Source organism: Balaenoptera acutorostrata, chromosome 1 (genome assembly GCF_949987535.1).
Source record: "Balaenoptera acutorostrata chromosome 1, mBalAcu1.1, whole genome shotgun sequence".
Lineage (NCBI taxonomy): Eukaryota > Metazoa > Chordata > Mammalia > Artiodactyla > Balaenopteridae > Balaenoptera > Balaenoptera acutorostrata.
The window spans coordinates 118,453,565-118,470,412 of NC_080064.1; the positions used below are offsets into that span (position 1 = coordinate 118,453,565).

General features: G+C 44.2%; 1 protein-coding gene across 3 annotated transcripts; it reads left to right on the top strand.

Annotated features, from left to right (window-relative positions):
- Window positions 1–1,022: 1,022 nt before the first annotated feature.
- SLAMF7 (SLAM family member 7) lies at window positions 1,023–16,304 on the top strand. 3 transcript variants are annotated; one of them, XM_028163897.2, is made up of 7 exons: window positions 1,023–1,090; window positions 8,185–8,517; window positions 9,809–10,081; window positions 10,299–10,415; window positions 11,343–11,446; window positions 13,567–13,629; window positions 14,457–16,304. In XM_028163897.2, the coding sequence occupies exons 1-7, from the start codon at window positions 1,036–1,038 to the stop codon at window positions 14,529–14,531; spliced, it is 1,020 nt and encodes a 339-aa protein (XP_028019698.2). In that variant the 5' UTR covers window positions 1,023–1,035; the 3' UTR covers window positions 14,532–16,304. The 3 variants fall into 3 exon arrangements, with proteins under 3 accessions (XP_028019698.2, XP_007171812.2, XP_007171813.2); XM_007171750.2 differs by having other exon boundaries at window positions 14,460–16,304; XM_007171751.2 differs by lacking the exon at window positions 11,343–11,446 and having other exon boundaries at window positions 14,460–16,304.
- The last annotated feature ends 544 nt before the right edge of the window (window positions 16,305–16,848 follow it).

Genomic DNA, 16,848 nt, shown 5'->3' on the forward strand with positions numbered 1-16,848 from the left:
TATTCAAAGAGATACACTCAAGATACACTATAGATAAATCAAAATGGAATTATTAAAAAAAATTCATGTAACCTACAGAATGCCCAGGAAAGTAAAATGGAGGAATAAAAAAACAGAAGAAACAAGAAGAAAACAAACAATAAAATGGCAGACTTAAGCCATAATATATCAATAATTACATTATATAAATCAATGGAACAGAATAGGTAGCCCAGAATATACCCACACAAGTATGATCAACTGCGTTTTGACAGAGGTATAAAAGCAATTCAAAATAGACAACTAATGAAAACATACTGTATAGCACAGGGAACTCTACTTAATGCACTGTGGTAACCTAAATGGGAAGGAAATCCAAAAAAGAGGGAATATATGTATATGTATAGCTGATTCATTTTGCTGTACAGTAGGAACTAACACAACATTGTAAAGCAACTATACTCCAATAAAAATTAATTTTAAAATAAAAAGCAATTCAATATAGAAAGGACAGTCTTTTCAACAAATAGTGCTGGAACAATTGGACAACCATATATTATGGATATAAGGCTCTTGTGGATTAAATGTATTATGTATATGTTCTCCCACTACATGGCTTGCCTTTTTACTATTATAATGGTTTCTTTTGATTAAAAGAACTTCTTAATTTTGCTGTACTATACTCTAAGCCTTCATTTTCTCATCTGTAAACTAGGCATTATGGTAGTATTTCACTCACAGGGCTGCTATGAAGAATAAATTTAAAAATGCAGGTACTCCTGGTACTTAACAAAGCTCAATAGATATTATTATTATCCCCAGTGCCACCTTTTTGTTCTCCGTATAACCTTCTATTTCCTTCCATGTTCTCTATTCTGAACCTCTGAAAGGTCACATGGTATAACAGAAAAAGCTGGCCATATGGAGAAAATTGAGATGACTCATTCTCAATCTCATGACCCCACCTACTTAAAATCCCAGCAGGGGAAGAGATATAAGAGGGTGACTACAAGAGGGAAGTGGGTTCATTTTAGTGACTGACATCCAAAGAGCAATATGCTTGCTTCCCCAGCATGCTTCGCCTTCATCTTTCTCCTCTGCCAGCTCACAGGTGAGTCCAGCAAGATCCTCCTGTTTTCCTGACTGCCTACCTCACCCTGCATGTAGCTCCAGACTCCTGGCTCCACTCTGGGCCTCTGGCTCAACTTAGGAGGCTCTGCTCCCTCATCTAATATTGCTTTTTATATCCTGTGGTCTCTGACTCACAGAGGGCAGGAAGAGACTGGAGGGAGAGGAGAAGGAATGACTTTGGGAGTTGACTGTCCTTCTGACTGTCCCAGGGAAGGAAGGGCTGAAAGAAGTGGTGTTGGGTATCAGAAAAACCTGTGTCCTAATCTGGATTCTGCCATGAAATAGATAAAGAATGTCATCTTCCTCGGACCTCAGCCCTCCCTCATTTTGAGGGTAATTTTTAAAACAAAATGAGATGGTACAGGTGTATATTTATTTACTTAGAAATATATATTTAAAATAGTTTAATTTAAATATATTTATAACATTTATACATATACTTCTATGTTTTATATTTATGTAAATATAAATATGTATTATTTAGAAAAATATTTTAAATTATTATGCATTTAACAATCATACTGATGGCAGAGAACATTTGAATTTTCTCTCTTAACCCAAGTAACCCAATCAGTCTCTACTTAGAAAACCAACTCATAGGTAGGCACTTTATATTTAATGCCATGAAGGACTGAGGACTTTTCTATGCCTGTCACAGGTATTCTAGTCTTTCAAGATGTTACTATCTTCAGGGATCTCAGAAAGGACCAGGAACCCCATAAGTTAGGAATATCTCTCTGGTCATCAAACTCATGGAGAACCACCATGAGGTCTCCCTCTGAGGATTTGGTGTGGCTGGTTCATTTATGTGTGCCCCAGACCTGCCAGAAGAGACCTGCCCAAGCCCTCATAGTAAGTCAGGGCTCCCAATCCTTTCCTCCCTGCAACCTGGCCTCTTGAACTGTTCAGCATCAACAGACTCTCACCCTCCGTGAGTTCGTTAAAAGTTTGCAATTTTAGGAAGCACCTGGTCCTGGAACTGACCCTTACTTTAAAAACCACTCCCTGAACGGAAATGGTGATCAGAAGTGGAACTTGGGGATGGTGAAATGGGGGAGGACATGGCAGGACTTTTCAAAACCCAGGTGCCCACCTGAAACATGACCTGGGGCAGCAAGGTGCAAGTTGCAAGTGTGCACCCTGCTCCAGGAGGCTGTGATATACCTTCCGTGACTGAAAGAACAATCTGAGATTGTCGTAGAGCCTCCAGTGGGCAGGACTGTGAAAGCAGTGCTGGCCCTGGAGAAGAACTCCTGGGTTTGACTTAGTAGCTATATTACTGTGGATAAGTTTCTTAGCCTTTGAACCTCGGTCTTTACAAGTATGTAACAGAAAATGAAACTTAACTTGCAAATTATTGTGATGTTTTAAATAAGATATCAAATGCAAAACAATATAATAATAATCACCATTTATTAAGCTCCTGTTACGTCCAAGGCATTTTTCATACAATCTCCTCACAAGTCTATAAGATAGATATTATTATCCCCAAAACAGGCTCTGAGAGGTCAAGTGTCTTAGGCAAGATTACACAGCTATTAAGAGGTAGAACAGAGACTGAGTTTCCAAAGCTAGTGCTCATTTCATCACACCAGACTAACGGCCTAATATTGTACCCTCAGAAAAAGTGCTCAATAAATGTGTATTTGAGATGAATCTTCCCCAGAGATTCCTTCCCTCTCCAGGTACATGAGGCCAAGGTAGGCACTGGAAATGCCCAAGAAGTGTAGGGAACTCCATTTCCAGGATGTGAATGCACCAAACAAAAATCACCCTGGCCAAATTCAGAGGGACCAAGGAACAACTCTTGCCGCCCCAGTATTCTCATCTGGAAAATGGGCACAATTTTATGATGATTATAGGATACAGTAGGGTTGAGGAGACAGTTTATAAAAGGAAATCAGAAAAAGTGGGTGAGGAGGTATTGGGGAGGTGTTGAAAAAGACCAGAAAAGACAAACAAGAGGAGCGTTTCGGAGATGAGTGAGGGGCAGAACAGTAGGAAACTTGAATATGAATGTTGCAGGTTAGAACTGGAGTGTTGGCAAAGGTAGTTGGTGAATTGGGAGGCTTGCCAGCCTCTGTTCTATGTACATCTTACATGGTACTGATTGTGAATGCCCTTTCCAAGTACATTAATTAAGGGGAATTTGGGTAAAGAGCAGTAATTTCCAAAGTCGTTTTTTTCTTTTTTAAGCAGTGGTTTCCTTTTATAAAAAGAAAACTTACACAGAAACAAACAACTCTGATGCATAGAATTGAAGCCTCCCTGATGGAGGGGGGCAGTTCCATAGCCTCCACTCCATCCCTTACCCCCTTGACCTCTATCTAAGCTCCCAAGAAATACACTGAGGCACTGCCACAGACCTCAAAGGTAGCAGGGGCACAGCTTGGGAAACCCTGCCTTAGGAGCCCTTGTTACTAATCCTGGCCTTCCACTCACTTGGCACACATCACTATAACCTTCAGAGCACCAGGCTCTTCATCTATAAAATAGGATTGGACTAAGTAGTCCCTAAAATTCCTCCTAGCTTTGAGATGCTCTGGTCCTTGGTTTCCATGGTGAGGGTGGCATGACACGATGGTGCATTCTGATAGAGGCACCCAGTACTGGAAGAGGTGCTCGGGGACTGGGCTGGCAAGCAGGAGGTGGGCTTTACACACTCCGCTATGCCGAGGTCTTCCTCCTAGGTCACCATCTCTTGATTCTGGCTGTACTGATGGTGTCCCTTCCTCCTAATTTGGCTCCCTCCCTCCACTCAACACATGAGCCTTGGGGGAACAGGTTAAGGGGAGGAGGTGACAGCCAAAAGGAAAGGCAGGTGGCAAAAGGGAAGAGCTGTTGTCCGTTCTTGTTATGAAGAGCATCTTAGGGCTGAATCTCCTGGTGCCAAAAATACCTGAGACTTGGCCAGGGCAGAAAGCAAAGGGTCTCCTGTCCCAGCTCCCTCAACCTCCAAAAGTAGGTTGGCGGGGATGCTTGCCGTAGGAGTTATCTCCCCGCGTGGTGATTGGACTTATCTTTTGCTGTGAATTAGCCAGTGACTGATGTATAGGCGTTAGGGTCCAGACCACCTTCTAAGAAGCTTACCTTACTGAGAAGCCATCCAAAGAAGTTTTGGGAAATCTCACTTTTAGCTATTCTTGCAGAAATGAGACCAAAAAGTGGGAAGCTTTCTCAAAGCCTGTCCCTTATAGCACTACTGCCTGTCGTTCCCTCTTGCCTCCCACCGTGTCTCAGACTGCTCTGTACTTCTCAAAATGTTTTCACATCTGTATTCACCCTTCATCCTTCCCTAAATCCTGGTGAATAAAGGTTATTCTTTTTCTCCTATGAGAGGTGAGAACACTGAAATTCAAAGTGGTAGTGGGAGGTAGCAGCAGAAAGAATGCAGGCCTCTAGAGGAGATGGGGGAACACACTAGCTTCTCATGTCACATCTGCCACTTTCCAGTTTGGGGCCTTGGGAAAGTCACTCAGCATCTTGGAGCCCCAATGTCTTCATCTATAAAGTGCAGCTTAACGTTTATCACATGGAGTTGACTTGAGGATCAAGAACGAGAATACCCATTAAACCAAGTATTCATTGCTGGAGTTATTATTACAGAGGAACCAGAATGGAACCCAGGTCTCCTGACCCCCAGTTAGGCCAGACCTCTAACTTTTTTACACTGCTGCATGTTGCCTGGGAGAAGAGGCCATCTCCACCCGTCCCTGGATGAGACTCCAGACCCCATCACCAGGTGATCTGGAACTTAATGCCTGTAGATCAGTGATCCGCTAACTCACAGCAAAATGGTATGTCCAGTCACCATCCAGGGGAATAGCTCCTCATGGGGAATATAAAGTGGAAAATGAAGTGACATTCATGGTGGAATTTCAGAGGGTAGGTGTGAGAAAGAGTTGAAGACTTCCTCAGGGAAGGGCTTTGAACTAGGATTTATGCCTCTTAAATAAGATCTAGATGGACACAGAAAAGGATAAAACACCAATAAAAGCATGAGTTAGGACATAAACTGGGGATAAGCTGAAGGAGGAGCCCTGACTGCTTGTCTGGTGGTAGTAAGTGGGTGGCAGTCCAAGGCTTCATATCTTCCCACAGCATCAACTTTTGCTGGCCTAGGAACAAAAGCCCTGGGCTTCTCTCAGATACAATCAACCTGGGACATGTGATACCCCTGAACTAATTACTATGCAGAGGAAGGCTACCACTTGAGTTGAGTTACCAAACCATATGGCTGCTAAAAAATGAGGAAGGAGTGAAATGGATACAGAGGAGGCAAGTTACAACATTCACCACATTAATCCAGGTGGGAGGGTAGATGAGTCTCATGGGGCCCAATCCTCCCTGGCCTTGTAGATAGGTGCTAGTAGCTACTCATTCTCTAGGGCCTTCTGATCACACAGGTCATGTTACATCCCCCACCCCCATCATGTGTTCCCTAAGTACTGTCATTTCCCCTTTCACAGCACATGTTGTTACTTATTTAATGACTCTCTCCCAACTCCATGAGTGCAAGGATCATGACTATCTTGCTCCCCAGTTATACCCTCAGCTCCTAAACAGTGCCAGGCACAAGTATGGAACTAAACAAATTCTTGTTAAAGGAAGGAATGACTGAATGAGCAGAGCATGACCTACCTAGACATGGTAAAACCCTATAGGGTCACACACCACAGGTGGAGAAGCCATCAGAGAAAGGGGAGCTTCAGTTCAGTCTTAGAAGCTGAGAAGAGAAGTGTCTTGTTTCTGGATCCCCTTTCACAGTCAACTGGGAAGAGGAAACAAAACTAGTTAGGACTTAACCAACCCAGCCCCTTAACGCCTGAGGTCACATTTAGGGAATGGCATGGAACTACTTTCTTCTTTTATGACTCTTCTCCTCACCCTGAAGGTACAATAAAGATAGAACAATATCCTCCATCTAGGTTCATGTTGGCAATTTGCACTGTATTGTCCTCCAATTTCACTCTAACAAGGAACAATGAATTTGTAGATATTTTCTTATATCTCCACACAATTAACATTTCTTAAAATGTACCCTAGGAAGATAGCACCATGTTTGTAAAGATGTGAAAAGAACAATTAATTATTCATGGCTTAAGTGCACGCACACATGCTAAAACACTAAAGCCACATCCTTACAATTTTGTCACCTCCTTGACATATACATGTCCCCCAAACCTCACATGCAAATTAAAATACTCAAAGGTGTCCTAATCCAAGAATTGCACCTACTTGTGGGCAAGTGCTATCCAATCTTTATTTGACTGCAAAATATTCACCCCTTCCATCTCATGGTTGAAGTAAAAGAATGAATACATTAATTGATAAATCAAAATTTCAAATAAAACTGGTTTTGTCTATAACATTTACTGGAAATGTTTTGACACCCCATGAGATGATCAAAGAGAGAGTAAAGAAAAACCATCCTCCCTTAGTATTAGAGAAGCAGGGAGGGCAGCTTTTCGGAAACTCAGCTTACTTAACAGGATAACTTGATAAAGGCTTGAGTGATCCAAAGTATATATGCATATATATAAATTATAGGGGACAAATGTTTGAAAACAGGAATCAGCTCCTAAAAGGCATTTATTCAGGAAGAGAAACCAGTACTTTTAGAGATAAATTTAGCAAAAATTTGGTCAAGATCCAAGACCTGTTATCAAGGGGCTAGATCAACATTTGGTAGCACCAGATTCCCTTAATCTGGAGGCACTGGTAGAGCAGCTTGTACTTGAAGGAAGGTCACCAAAGGACTTGAATGGTAAATCGGGATTCCATGAGACCCCAGGGCTTCAGGTTTGATACCTGCGCCCTTGAGGGAACTGAAGAAGGGAACTTATGGAAAGGGCTGGAGCTGGCACAAATGCCAAGGGATCCTCAAATCGAGCCATAGTGGAAAGAGTCCAGGCTCCAGGGCTGGAGTGACACTGGGTTAAATCCTCAAATTATCAGCTGCTAGCTTTGTGCCCTTGGAAAAGTTACTTAGGTTTTTTTGAATCTCAGGTTTGTTTTTTTTTAATCAAATCCAGTTAACAAACTTTTGCTGTAAAGGGCCAAATACTAAAATTTTATGTTTTGCAGGCAGTATGATCTCTGTCACAACTATCCAACTCAGCCTTTGTAGTGGAAAAGCAGCCATAGACAATGTGCAAAGGAAAGAACATGGCTGTGTTCCAATAAAACTTTATTTTCAAAAACAGGGGGCAGGCCAGTTTTGGCCCATGAGCTATTTATTAGGTTGCTGCTCAGTTGACCACTTCCGGAAGCTTTTCCAGCAGACATTCTTAACTGTTTTTCACCTAGAGCCACAAAATCAGTGATGGTTGTTTGCAAGTCATGCTTTCTGAGGTGAATTAAGATTTCAGTGAAACAGAAATTTGGGAGGCAGGGAGCAGTAAAGCCCTACTACAATTCCTGATAGTTCAGGGTAAACATCACAAAGTAGCCTGGGCATATTCCAGAGCTCCCAGTCACTCACCCTTTTCCTTTCCACTCAAGGAAGGATATTGGAATTCAAGTGAATGAGAACCTCATTTGGGGATGATCTTGAATTCACTCCCATCTACCATAAAATAGAAAGATAAATCATCCTCAAACTTCTAAGCTACCACTATCTTTAAAAACTTAGAGCTTGCCTCCCGGTGCCCTGGTTTGTGCTTGAGAACCTCTGCCCCAGGTCAGATAGACTGCTACCTTCTTCATCTGCAACACAATCAGCTCTCCCAGGAGCAATCTGGGAGTTCTAAATGGAGCTTGGACAGTAACCTTCCCACTTGTCACCCCACAGGAACTTGTCAAGGATGCAGCCGACGTCATGGTCTACCTCAGAGCTTGGTCTTTTCAGCCAGAGATCTCTGGGAATGGGGTGGGTTCGCCTGTAGTCACCCCTTTCAGGCAGAGAGTTCTGACCTCAGTGCCTTTGTGTGAGTGAGGTTCCAAAGGGTTTCCCAGGACTGGTTGGGTTAGACTGAGAGGGTTTCTTGGGACCTTTCTGGGACCTAAAGGGAGTGAGTAATTGGTGGCAAGGGCAGGAACTCAGGTTTATTTTATGGTTCTCTGTTTCTGCAGGGCCAGCAGCCTCTGGAGTACTGAAGAAGCTAGTTGGTGCCCTTGGTGGGTCTGTGACTTTCCCACTGAATCTCTCAGTAGATCCAATTGACAGCATTATCTGGGTCTTCAACACAACCACTCTCGTCACCATACAGCCAAAGTTGGCAGACAAAAAAGCCGTTATCATAGTGACCCAACATCGTAACAAGGAAAGGGTGAATTTCCCACATGAAGGCTACTCCCTGAGGCTCAGCAAACTGAAGAAGAATGACTCAGGTGTCTACCGTGTGGAGATACACAGCTCAACCCTCCAGGATCCCCTCACCCAGGAGTATGAGCTGCGTGTCTATGGTGAGCAGAATCAGTTCCAAAGGTGGATGACTGCCTTCTTAAAATGGTGAACTCCCTGATATTGGAGCTGTTCAAACAAAGGCTGGATAAACCCTTGGCAATAAAGTGAAAGAGGGAACTCGTGCGTGGATGAAGTAGATATAGTCAACCCTTGAAGTCCCCTCTTAGAGATTCTGTAAGAAGGATTGTGGTGCAGCAGATAGGCGTTATGAGAAGTGGCAATCACGCAGGTCAAATGTTGGCTTCTCTACTTACTAGTTACATGGCCTTAGACAAGTTACTTGATCTCTTTGAAACTTCATTTCCATATCTGTAATGGGGAGTAAAGTGATACCTATCTTAGAAAGATTATCAGGTATAACTATCAATCACACCTCTTCCCCTGAATATTCTAACCAAATGAGAAATAGACACAAGAATTAGAAAGGAAGATAAAAATATCAGCTTTGTTTTTTCTGGTAAAGCTGGATAATAAAAATACTTTCTCCCAAGTCTAGACTTTGGTGCCTATTCAGGGAAAATGAACTTATGAAACAATTACTCAACCAGCTACAAGAATAGCTGCCTCTCTCACTGAGCTGCAATATCAGGGACACCAGGAGATGGGCCTGGAGGTTTGCTTGTAGGAAGTAGACCATGCACCTTAATCCAGATGTGTCCTCCATATAGATATAGTTGAAAAGAATGGAAGACATGCATTCTGCAGGCAAACTAGTGGGGTGGCGGGGGTGGGGGGAGAGCAAACCACATTTACACAACAATCATAACAGCTCAAACATGTAAATAGAGAAATGTAGTTGAGGGATGTCAGACTCACCATCTCAGCAATGAAACAATTGCTCATCCTCTGAAAGAATGAGCACAAGGTAGAGAGGGGAACCAAAAGTGTTGCTCCAATACCTTTGTTCTCTCCTAGAGAGTAAAGTGAGTCTCTTCAAGAAAGCCTGAGGACAGGGGAATAGGGAGCCTCCAAAAAAGATAAAACTAATGAACATCTAAAATGCTTTTAACACAGTGCTTGCCATATGTCTGTGCTTAGTAAATGGCAGCTCATTCTTGTTGCACTGTAATTATTTCTATTACTATTGTTGTTGTTTTATGGCTGTGGGCAATCTGACCTAGATAGTTCTCTTCCCCAGATAAGAATGAGAATTCTGCTCTGAACTACTGTTTCCTCTCCACTCTGTAGCACACCAGGGAGATTCAGGTCCAAGGTTTACAAGAATAATGCAGAAAAAAGGAGGGCTATGGGCATAGTTTCCACACTTGGTTGTCTGTTTCTCTTTTACAGAGCACCTGTCAAAGCCCAAAGTCATCATAGGTCTGCAGAACAATAAGAATGGCACATGTGTAACCAATCTGACATGTTCCATGGAACAGGGAGGAGAGGATGTAACTTACAGCTGGAAGTCCCTAGGACAGGCGACCAATGAGTCTCATAGTGGCTCCATCCTCCCCATATCCTGGAGGCAGGAGAAAAGGGACATGACCTTCATCTGCATGGCCAGAAACCCCATCAGCAGCAATTCCTCAAACCCCATCTTTGCCTGGAAACTCTGTGAAGGTGACTGTCTCTCTTCTCTCTCCAGGAGCCACTGGTCTTAGGACCTATATCTTCTTCAGCTCCTGGTCCCCCATGGGAACAAGCCTTTTCTGAAAACTGGGAACCCTGGGGAAGTCATCAGACTGGGAGGAAGGTTACAATTCCTCCAAAAGTTGGGTCATTTTCCCTAGCTGACTCTTCTCCTTGCCCTTAGCCTCCACCCATTCTCTCTTTAAAGGTGCTGCTGGTGGCCTGGCTACCTCTGTGATCCTCAAACTCCTGTTGTCACTCATCCTGCTCTGTTTCATTGCACTGGTGCTAATTATTTTGATCATACGAAGAGAAAGAAGAAAAGGTACAGCATAAACTATTTTTGTCTTCACACTCAATCATGCATTTTCTCCCTCATTCATTCAACAGTATGTTGGATTGTGTGCCAAGCTTGGTGCTAGGCACTAAGGATGCAGAAATGAAGAAGCCATCATCTCTGCCCTAAAGGACAGCACCATCCATCTGTACTCCTTAGTTCTGGAGTGGAGAGAATACCTGAGCCCTTAACTTCTCTCCTAAGGCCAAGGTTCTCCTAGTTCCTTCTCCAGTGCCTGCCCTTCTCCTTCCCCCCAGAGGGACTTACTAGTGTATCCCTCCTGCTGACACAGGTCACACACTGCTGACTCTGCTCCCCTGACTGGGAGGCCATGGCCTCCAACTCTGAGGTCCACAAACCAGCACCGTCCGTTCAGCCCATCCCTGTCAGAGCCCCCAATCCATCCCTGTTCTCTCCATTGGATCAACTCCAGAGACTTCTCTCTACTCCCCACCTCAGTCTAGATACATTACTCCTGGAGAAGCCTTTCTCTGTCTTTCTCCAGGATGTACCCCATGCTCTGTGTCCCTAAACCCTGCTGATTTGTCTTCTCGGGTTCCCACTGATACTGTCCACTCAGGGTATTGGGGAGGGACCTAAGCGCTGGTTGGGTATGAACTGCAGACTTTGAGATATTCTCTCCCTCCTGGAAACACTGTAAAAGCATTTCTGATCTCCTCTGCTTCCTCTTTTGGCTGCCTTTGTCCAGAAATTGGGAAGTGAAGTGATGAGGGTGACCAGTTCATCTTGGGGTTCCTGGGTTTAGCACTGAAAGTCTCATGTCCTGGAAAACCCTTCAGTTACAGGGAAATCAAGATGGTTGGCCACCTTAAGTGGGTCATCCAGATGGTGGGCCAATGAGGGTGGCCAGTGGAAGGAGGAGCCAGCTCTGATTCTCTCCCAACTTGGTTTCAGAGTTCATTGAAGAGAAGAAGGGACTGAACCTTCATCCAGAAACTCTTAACTACTCCCCCGCTTTTGAAGAGACCTCGGAGTATGACACAATCTCTTACTTTAATGTGAGTTCTTTCCCATCTTTCCTGGGGCCTGATTCTCCTCTCTGAGGCCCTCCTTGTTTTACTTGAGATTTTTTCATGGATTTGGGCAACATGGGAAATGAAAATGTATAACCCTTTAAACCCAACGTACCTGTGTCTCCCCCAAGTCTTTATGGATTCTCTCTTGTGCAGGAACTGGTGGCCCCTGGAGCATCTGGTTCTGACCTAGCCAGTAACGTTCACACTGTGATCTACGGGATCACTCCTTCCCCTCCACTGTTCAAAATGGCCACTCAACAGACCCAATTCCTTTTGCATAGGATGGCGGGTAGAGAAATGTGACTTTGACATGATGTTTGAGTTATGTTGTCAGAAAGCTGGCTTTAGAGATGCCATTTCCTCTGAGGCAACTCAAGGAACCATCAGGAGGGGGCTCAGAGGGTCCATGGTGGCTCTGAGCCCTCACTCAAGGCTTCCAAAGTGTGGGTCGCCAAGCTGCAGTGAACGAACACAAGGTTAATTCAAAGAAAACTCTTTGAAAAGAAAATCTTAAGACTAAGGTTTAAAGAAATACAAATAACAAGAGACAATTTGGAGACAGGAACTACGTAGACAGCTTCAAAATGTCCACTGGCAAAAATCATTGCAGCCAAGGCTAGGTTTGCTCCTTAGGGGTCATAGTGTCCTTTCCACATTGGCCCACTTAATGAAGAAATAAAAGCACTTTGGAGCTTCAAAAATCTTAGTTTTGGGCTTCCCTGGTGGCGCAGTGGTTGAGAATCTGCCTGCCAATGCAGGGGACACGGGTTCGAGCCCTGGTCTGGGAAGATCCCACATGCTGCGGAGAAACTAGGCCCATGAGCCACAACTACTGAGCCTGCGCGTCTGGGGCCTGTGCTCCGCAACAAGAGAGGCCGCGATCGTGAGAGGCCCGCGCACCGCACCGCGATGAAGAGTGGCCCCCGCTTGCCGCAACTAGAGAAAGCCCTCGTACAGAAACGAAGACCCAACACAGCCAAAAATTAATTAATTAATTAATTAATTTTTAAAAAAAATCTTAGTTTTACTCCAGCCTTCAGTGTCTCCTGATCAGTATGCATCTTCTTAAACTTATCCACAACTTTTCCAAGAGGAGATATTATGTTTCCTCTTCGAAGTTGTTGGTGTCCTGAGAGCTCCTTCTTTCCTCACAAGGGCGACCTCTTTGTGCTTCACTCAGCCCGGCTTCTGTCAAAATTGATCACTTTATCACCATCCTCCCTCTTCCCCTGCTCAAGACACATTCCCTGGAGACCACAAGACTGTCCTAGATGTTCAGGAATAAATTTCACTGACCCAGGATATTTTTCTCCAGCCTGGAAGGAGCTTTTGTTATTGCTGTCATTGTTTTGTTTTGTTTTGTCCCTTTAGTCTTCATTTCTGATTTGCTCCATAAGCTCTTTTGACTGATGGAAAAGTTTATTTCCAACATTGACAATATGATTTCAAATTATCCTTTAATCATCTTAGGAGGCTCATAGCTCATAGGACTTAATATATCTTATATATTTATTAAGTAATTTAAACAAGATACAGTTTTAAAATAATGCAATTTCTTCTTTTTTAAAATTTATTTATTTTTGGCTGCATTGGGTCCTCGTTGCTGTGCGTGGGCTTTCTCTAGTTGTGGTGAGCGGGGGCTACTCTTCGTTGTGGTTCGTGGTCTTCTCGTTGTAGTGACTTCACTTGTTGAGGAGCACGGGTTCTAGGCACGTGGGCTTCAGTAGTTGCGGCTTGCGGGCTCTAGAGCACAGGCTCAGTAGTCGTGGTGCACGGGCTTAGTTGCTCCGTGGCATGTGGAATCTTCCCAGACCAGGGCTCAAACCCACGTCTCCTGCATTGGCAGGCAGATTCTTAACCACTGCACTACCAAGGAAGCCCACAATTGCTTCTTGAAAAATGTCATTAATAATTACAATAGCAGTCACTGACAAGAGCACTTCCCACTCCCCCATTCTGGCTCCAGAACCCTCTCTTCTCTCTCACCCTCTCCTCCCACCTCTGTTTTCCCTTCTCTGGATTCTGGTTGTCTCTTTGGCCTTGTCTATGTGACCCAGGGGGTTGGTGATGATTTCTTTTGTTTGTTTTTTGTTTTTTAACAGAGCACTATACCAGAGGAAAATGCAGTAAATACACTTTATTCCACTGTGAAAATACCCCCAAGGGTAAGAAGCTTTAGAGCTGAGTTTTATCTTAGCTGTCCCATCCTTCTTCCTTTTTCAAGTTTAGCTAGAATTTCTTGGGCCCCAGGGATCTCATTTTCCCTGTTACTAAAAGGCACACCAGGATACCCATTCCCTTTGCTTAAGGTTACACAAGTATGTGGGGAATAGAAGAGAATTGTGTTTTAAGAGTGAAAATGGGGGTAATGTGGAACAAATAGAGTAGGAGAGAGGTTCCAGGCGGGATCAATAGGGAAAATCAGCAGGATCCTGACTGAGGGCATGGGAAAAGTTCCATGGCTTAGACTGTGCCTGGGAGAAAGGGGTGGCTGGGGAGACAACTCCGGCTTGTTTCTGAGCCACTAGCAAACTGGAGGCAGGAGAGTGTTCCTCTTCTTTTCCATGGTCTAGCTATGTTACATGTGATTTGCAACTTCTCCCCAGTCAAGCTACTAACGTAGTAAGCTTTTAAAGCTTATTCCTTCACAGATCACGCTTGGCAGAAGCAGGGATACCTTCCTGTCTCCTCTCCCAACCACATCAGAAAAATGAGGATGGGTAAAGCACTTTGCCTAGTAATAGGAAAGGTTGGTTTGGATAGATTATTAGAAGGAAAGTTGAGTTCATTAAGCATTCAACAAGATAAATGTGGGTTAGGCTTGAGGAGTAGTTTTTCTAAAGTCAAAATGATTAAACAATGGGAGCAAGCATAGCGAGAGGTTTGGGTTGGGTACCCTTGGCAATGAAGAGTGTCTGGGATGGTGGGGTCTCCTGGGGGGGGTCCATAGTTCTGCTCCTCTCCAGTGTTCTGCATCCTTATGTCTGCCCAGCAGGTGGAGGAATCCCACTCACTGCCCACGTTGCCAGACACACCAAGGCAATTTACCCATGAGAATGTCATCTAAGCAGCCATGTGTTCCAAAGAAAATGGTCAAAAGAATTCACTGACTTGACCAAAAACATCAAGGAAGAATGAAGGACACTGACTTCCTTCCAGAATAAAGTATCCCTTAGGCTCCTTCAGACTTAAGAGTTCCTAATCCGGGAATTTCCTGGTGGTCCAGTGGTTAAGGCTCTGTGCTTTCACTGCTGAGGGCCGGGGTTCAATCCCTGGTTGGGGAACTAAAATCCCACAAGCAGTGTGGTGAGGCCAAAAAAAAAAAGAGAGTTCTTAATCCTACCCACTGCTGAGAAATCTCTTCAAATCCAGAATCCCTCCTGGAAATGTGATTGGGAATTTATCAGCCAACTCAAAGCAAGGGCTTAGAAGCATCTCTGTTGAAATGTAAATGCAGTTTCACACATTTGAATGACAGCTCCCATTCCAGGGTTTGGAGATGAGGAATATACCAAGGGTTTGGTTGCCAAGAGGACAAGAACTTCAGAGCAGCCAGCTGATGTTCCCCGCAGAAGCAGAAGACAGCAGTCAGAAATGGATTTATTTACTGACTCATCAACGACGTGCCTGACACTGTGCTGAGCTTACTGTGATTTTCGTCAGATGTGCTCTCTGTTCTCCTGAAACTGACCCTTCATGAACTACTTCCGTGGGCAGTGGCAGCAGGCCTGACCACTGATTCCCAACACCCAGGGGGGTCGGGTGTGGATCCACAGGACTTGGGAGTCAAAGCGCACAAGGACAGAGAAGCCAAGTAGAAGACTCAGTTTGGCTGAGTGGAAACTCAGAAGTGTGATTGACCACTGCCCCAGCTTCATTTACACTTTTGTGCTGCAAGGGAGAAACCCAGGCCTTAGGCCTATGCAGGAGCCCATCTCAGTGGAAGAACTGCGCCTGAAGACACACTTTGAATCTATTTATAGGAGACTGGCAAACATTTAAAGTTGTTTAATTCATTCAATGAATATTTATTAGGAACCTCTGTTAGGTGAGTCTAGTAAATAAGACAGACGTGATTCCTGCCCCCATAGAGCTCACCTTTTTAGTGAAATGAGAAACATGTGGAGGGAGAGGGTTGCTTTGGATGTCTTCCTGGACACACATCTTGAATGGAAATGTTGGAAAGGGATCTGAGGTCTCAGGTCTAGGGGTGTGAAGTGTTTCCTTTATTCAAGGGAAAACAACTTCTGGAGTACAGTGCCTCACAAGCAGTGCAGCACTCTTCCTGAGGGATTTTGGGCAAGAGTGAGTTTTATAGAGTTTTAGAAGAGGCAACTTAGAAACAGGGCATGATTGGCTAAGAGGTGGGGATTTCCCTATAAGTTCTAGTTTCTAGGGTAAGGTGAGCTAGGGAAAGCTGAGTTGGAGGATTGTGATTAGTGGATGTTAGGTTCCTGGACAGGTGTTTCCCATAAGTGCAGGCTGACTTAGGCTTAGATTCGTGATGTGGGCTGGACCACTGGGGTAGCTGCCATTTTGTGGGTCCAAATATATGAATTATTAGAAATAAGGTGGAGAAATGTGTGTTAAAGTTTGTGAAGGGAGAAAATATCTGCTCTGTGTGGAAAGGCCCACATGGGAGAAGAGCAAGGCCACTGGCTGACAGCCAAGCTGAGCTTCCAGCCAGCAGCCAGCACCAACTGCCAGCCATGAGAGGGAAGCCATTTTGTATATTGCATCATTCTTGGCACCTCAGCCAATACCACGTGAAGCAGAAGAACCAGCTAGGCAATCCAGAGAATAGTGAGAAATTTAAAAATTGTTGTTTTAAACCATGAGAGAGAGAGAGAATGGGGGGGGGGGGGGAGGGAAGGGAAGGAGGGAGGGAGAGGGATGGAGAGAGAGAGAGAAAGAAAGAGGAAATATCTAGAAAAAAAAAACCTTCAGATATAAAATGGCCAATGTAAGAGATAATAAGCCTTCAAGAAAAAAACTAAAAGGGAGGGGACCAAGAGAACAGTCTGAGGCTGATTTGAGGGGAAACAAATGTGAGTAGGAGGCAGTCCCCCAGCTCTGAGGAACCTGGAGGAGGGCCCAGCTGGCCTCCATGTGGAGCCGTGCAGATGTAGATGAGAAAAAATAATTTTCCTCTGCCCTTCTGGGTTCTTGGCTGAGACCCCATAATAAAAAGATTAACAGAAGAAAAACAAACATGTTTAATAACAAGTATTCCTCCTATATACATGTGAGATACCCAGGAAAACTGAATAAACCTTCCTGAAATGGCCTCTTCCATCAACATCTCCAGACAAAGGAAGACGGAGGTGGGGGCAGTTATGGGAGGTTATCAGGCAAAGCACAGTACCACATGGTTGTTAGGAAGT

What these genes read in the sequence shown, in the direction of transcription:
- SLAMF7 (XM_028163897.2), top strand. Translation starts at nt 1,036, where the DNA reads ATGCTTGCTTCCCCAGCATGCTTCGCCTTCATCTTTCTCCTCTGCCAG. An exon ending in TCTCCTCTGCCAGCTCACAG is followed by an intron (nt 1,091 to 8,184) that starts GTGAGTCCAGCA and finishes CTGTTTCTGCAG; the next exon opens with GGCCAGCAGCCTCTGGAGTA. An exon ending in ACACAATCTCTTACTTTAAT is followed by an intron (nt 11,447 to 13,566) that starts GTGAGTTCTTTC and finishes GTTTTTTAACAG; the next exon opens with AGCACTATACCAGAGGAAAA.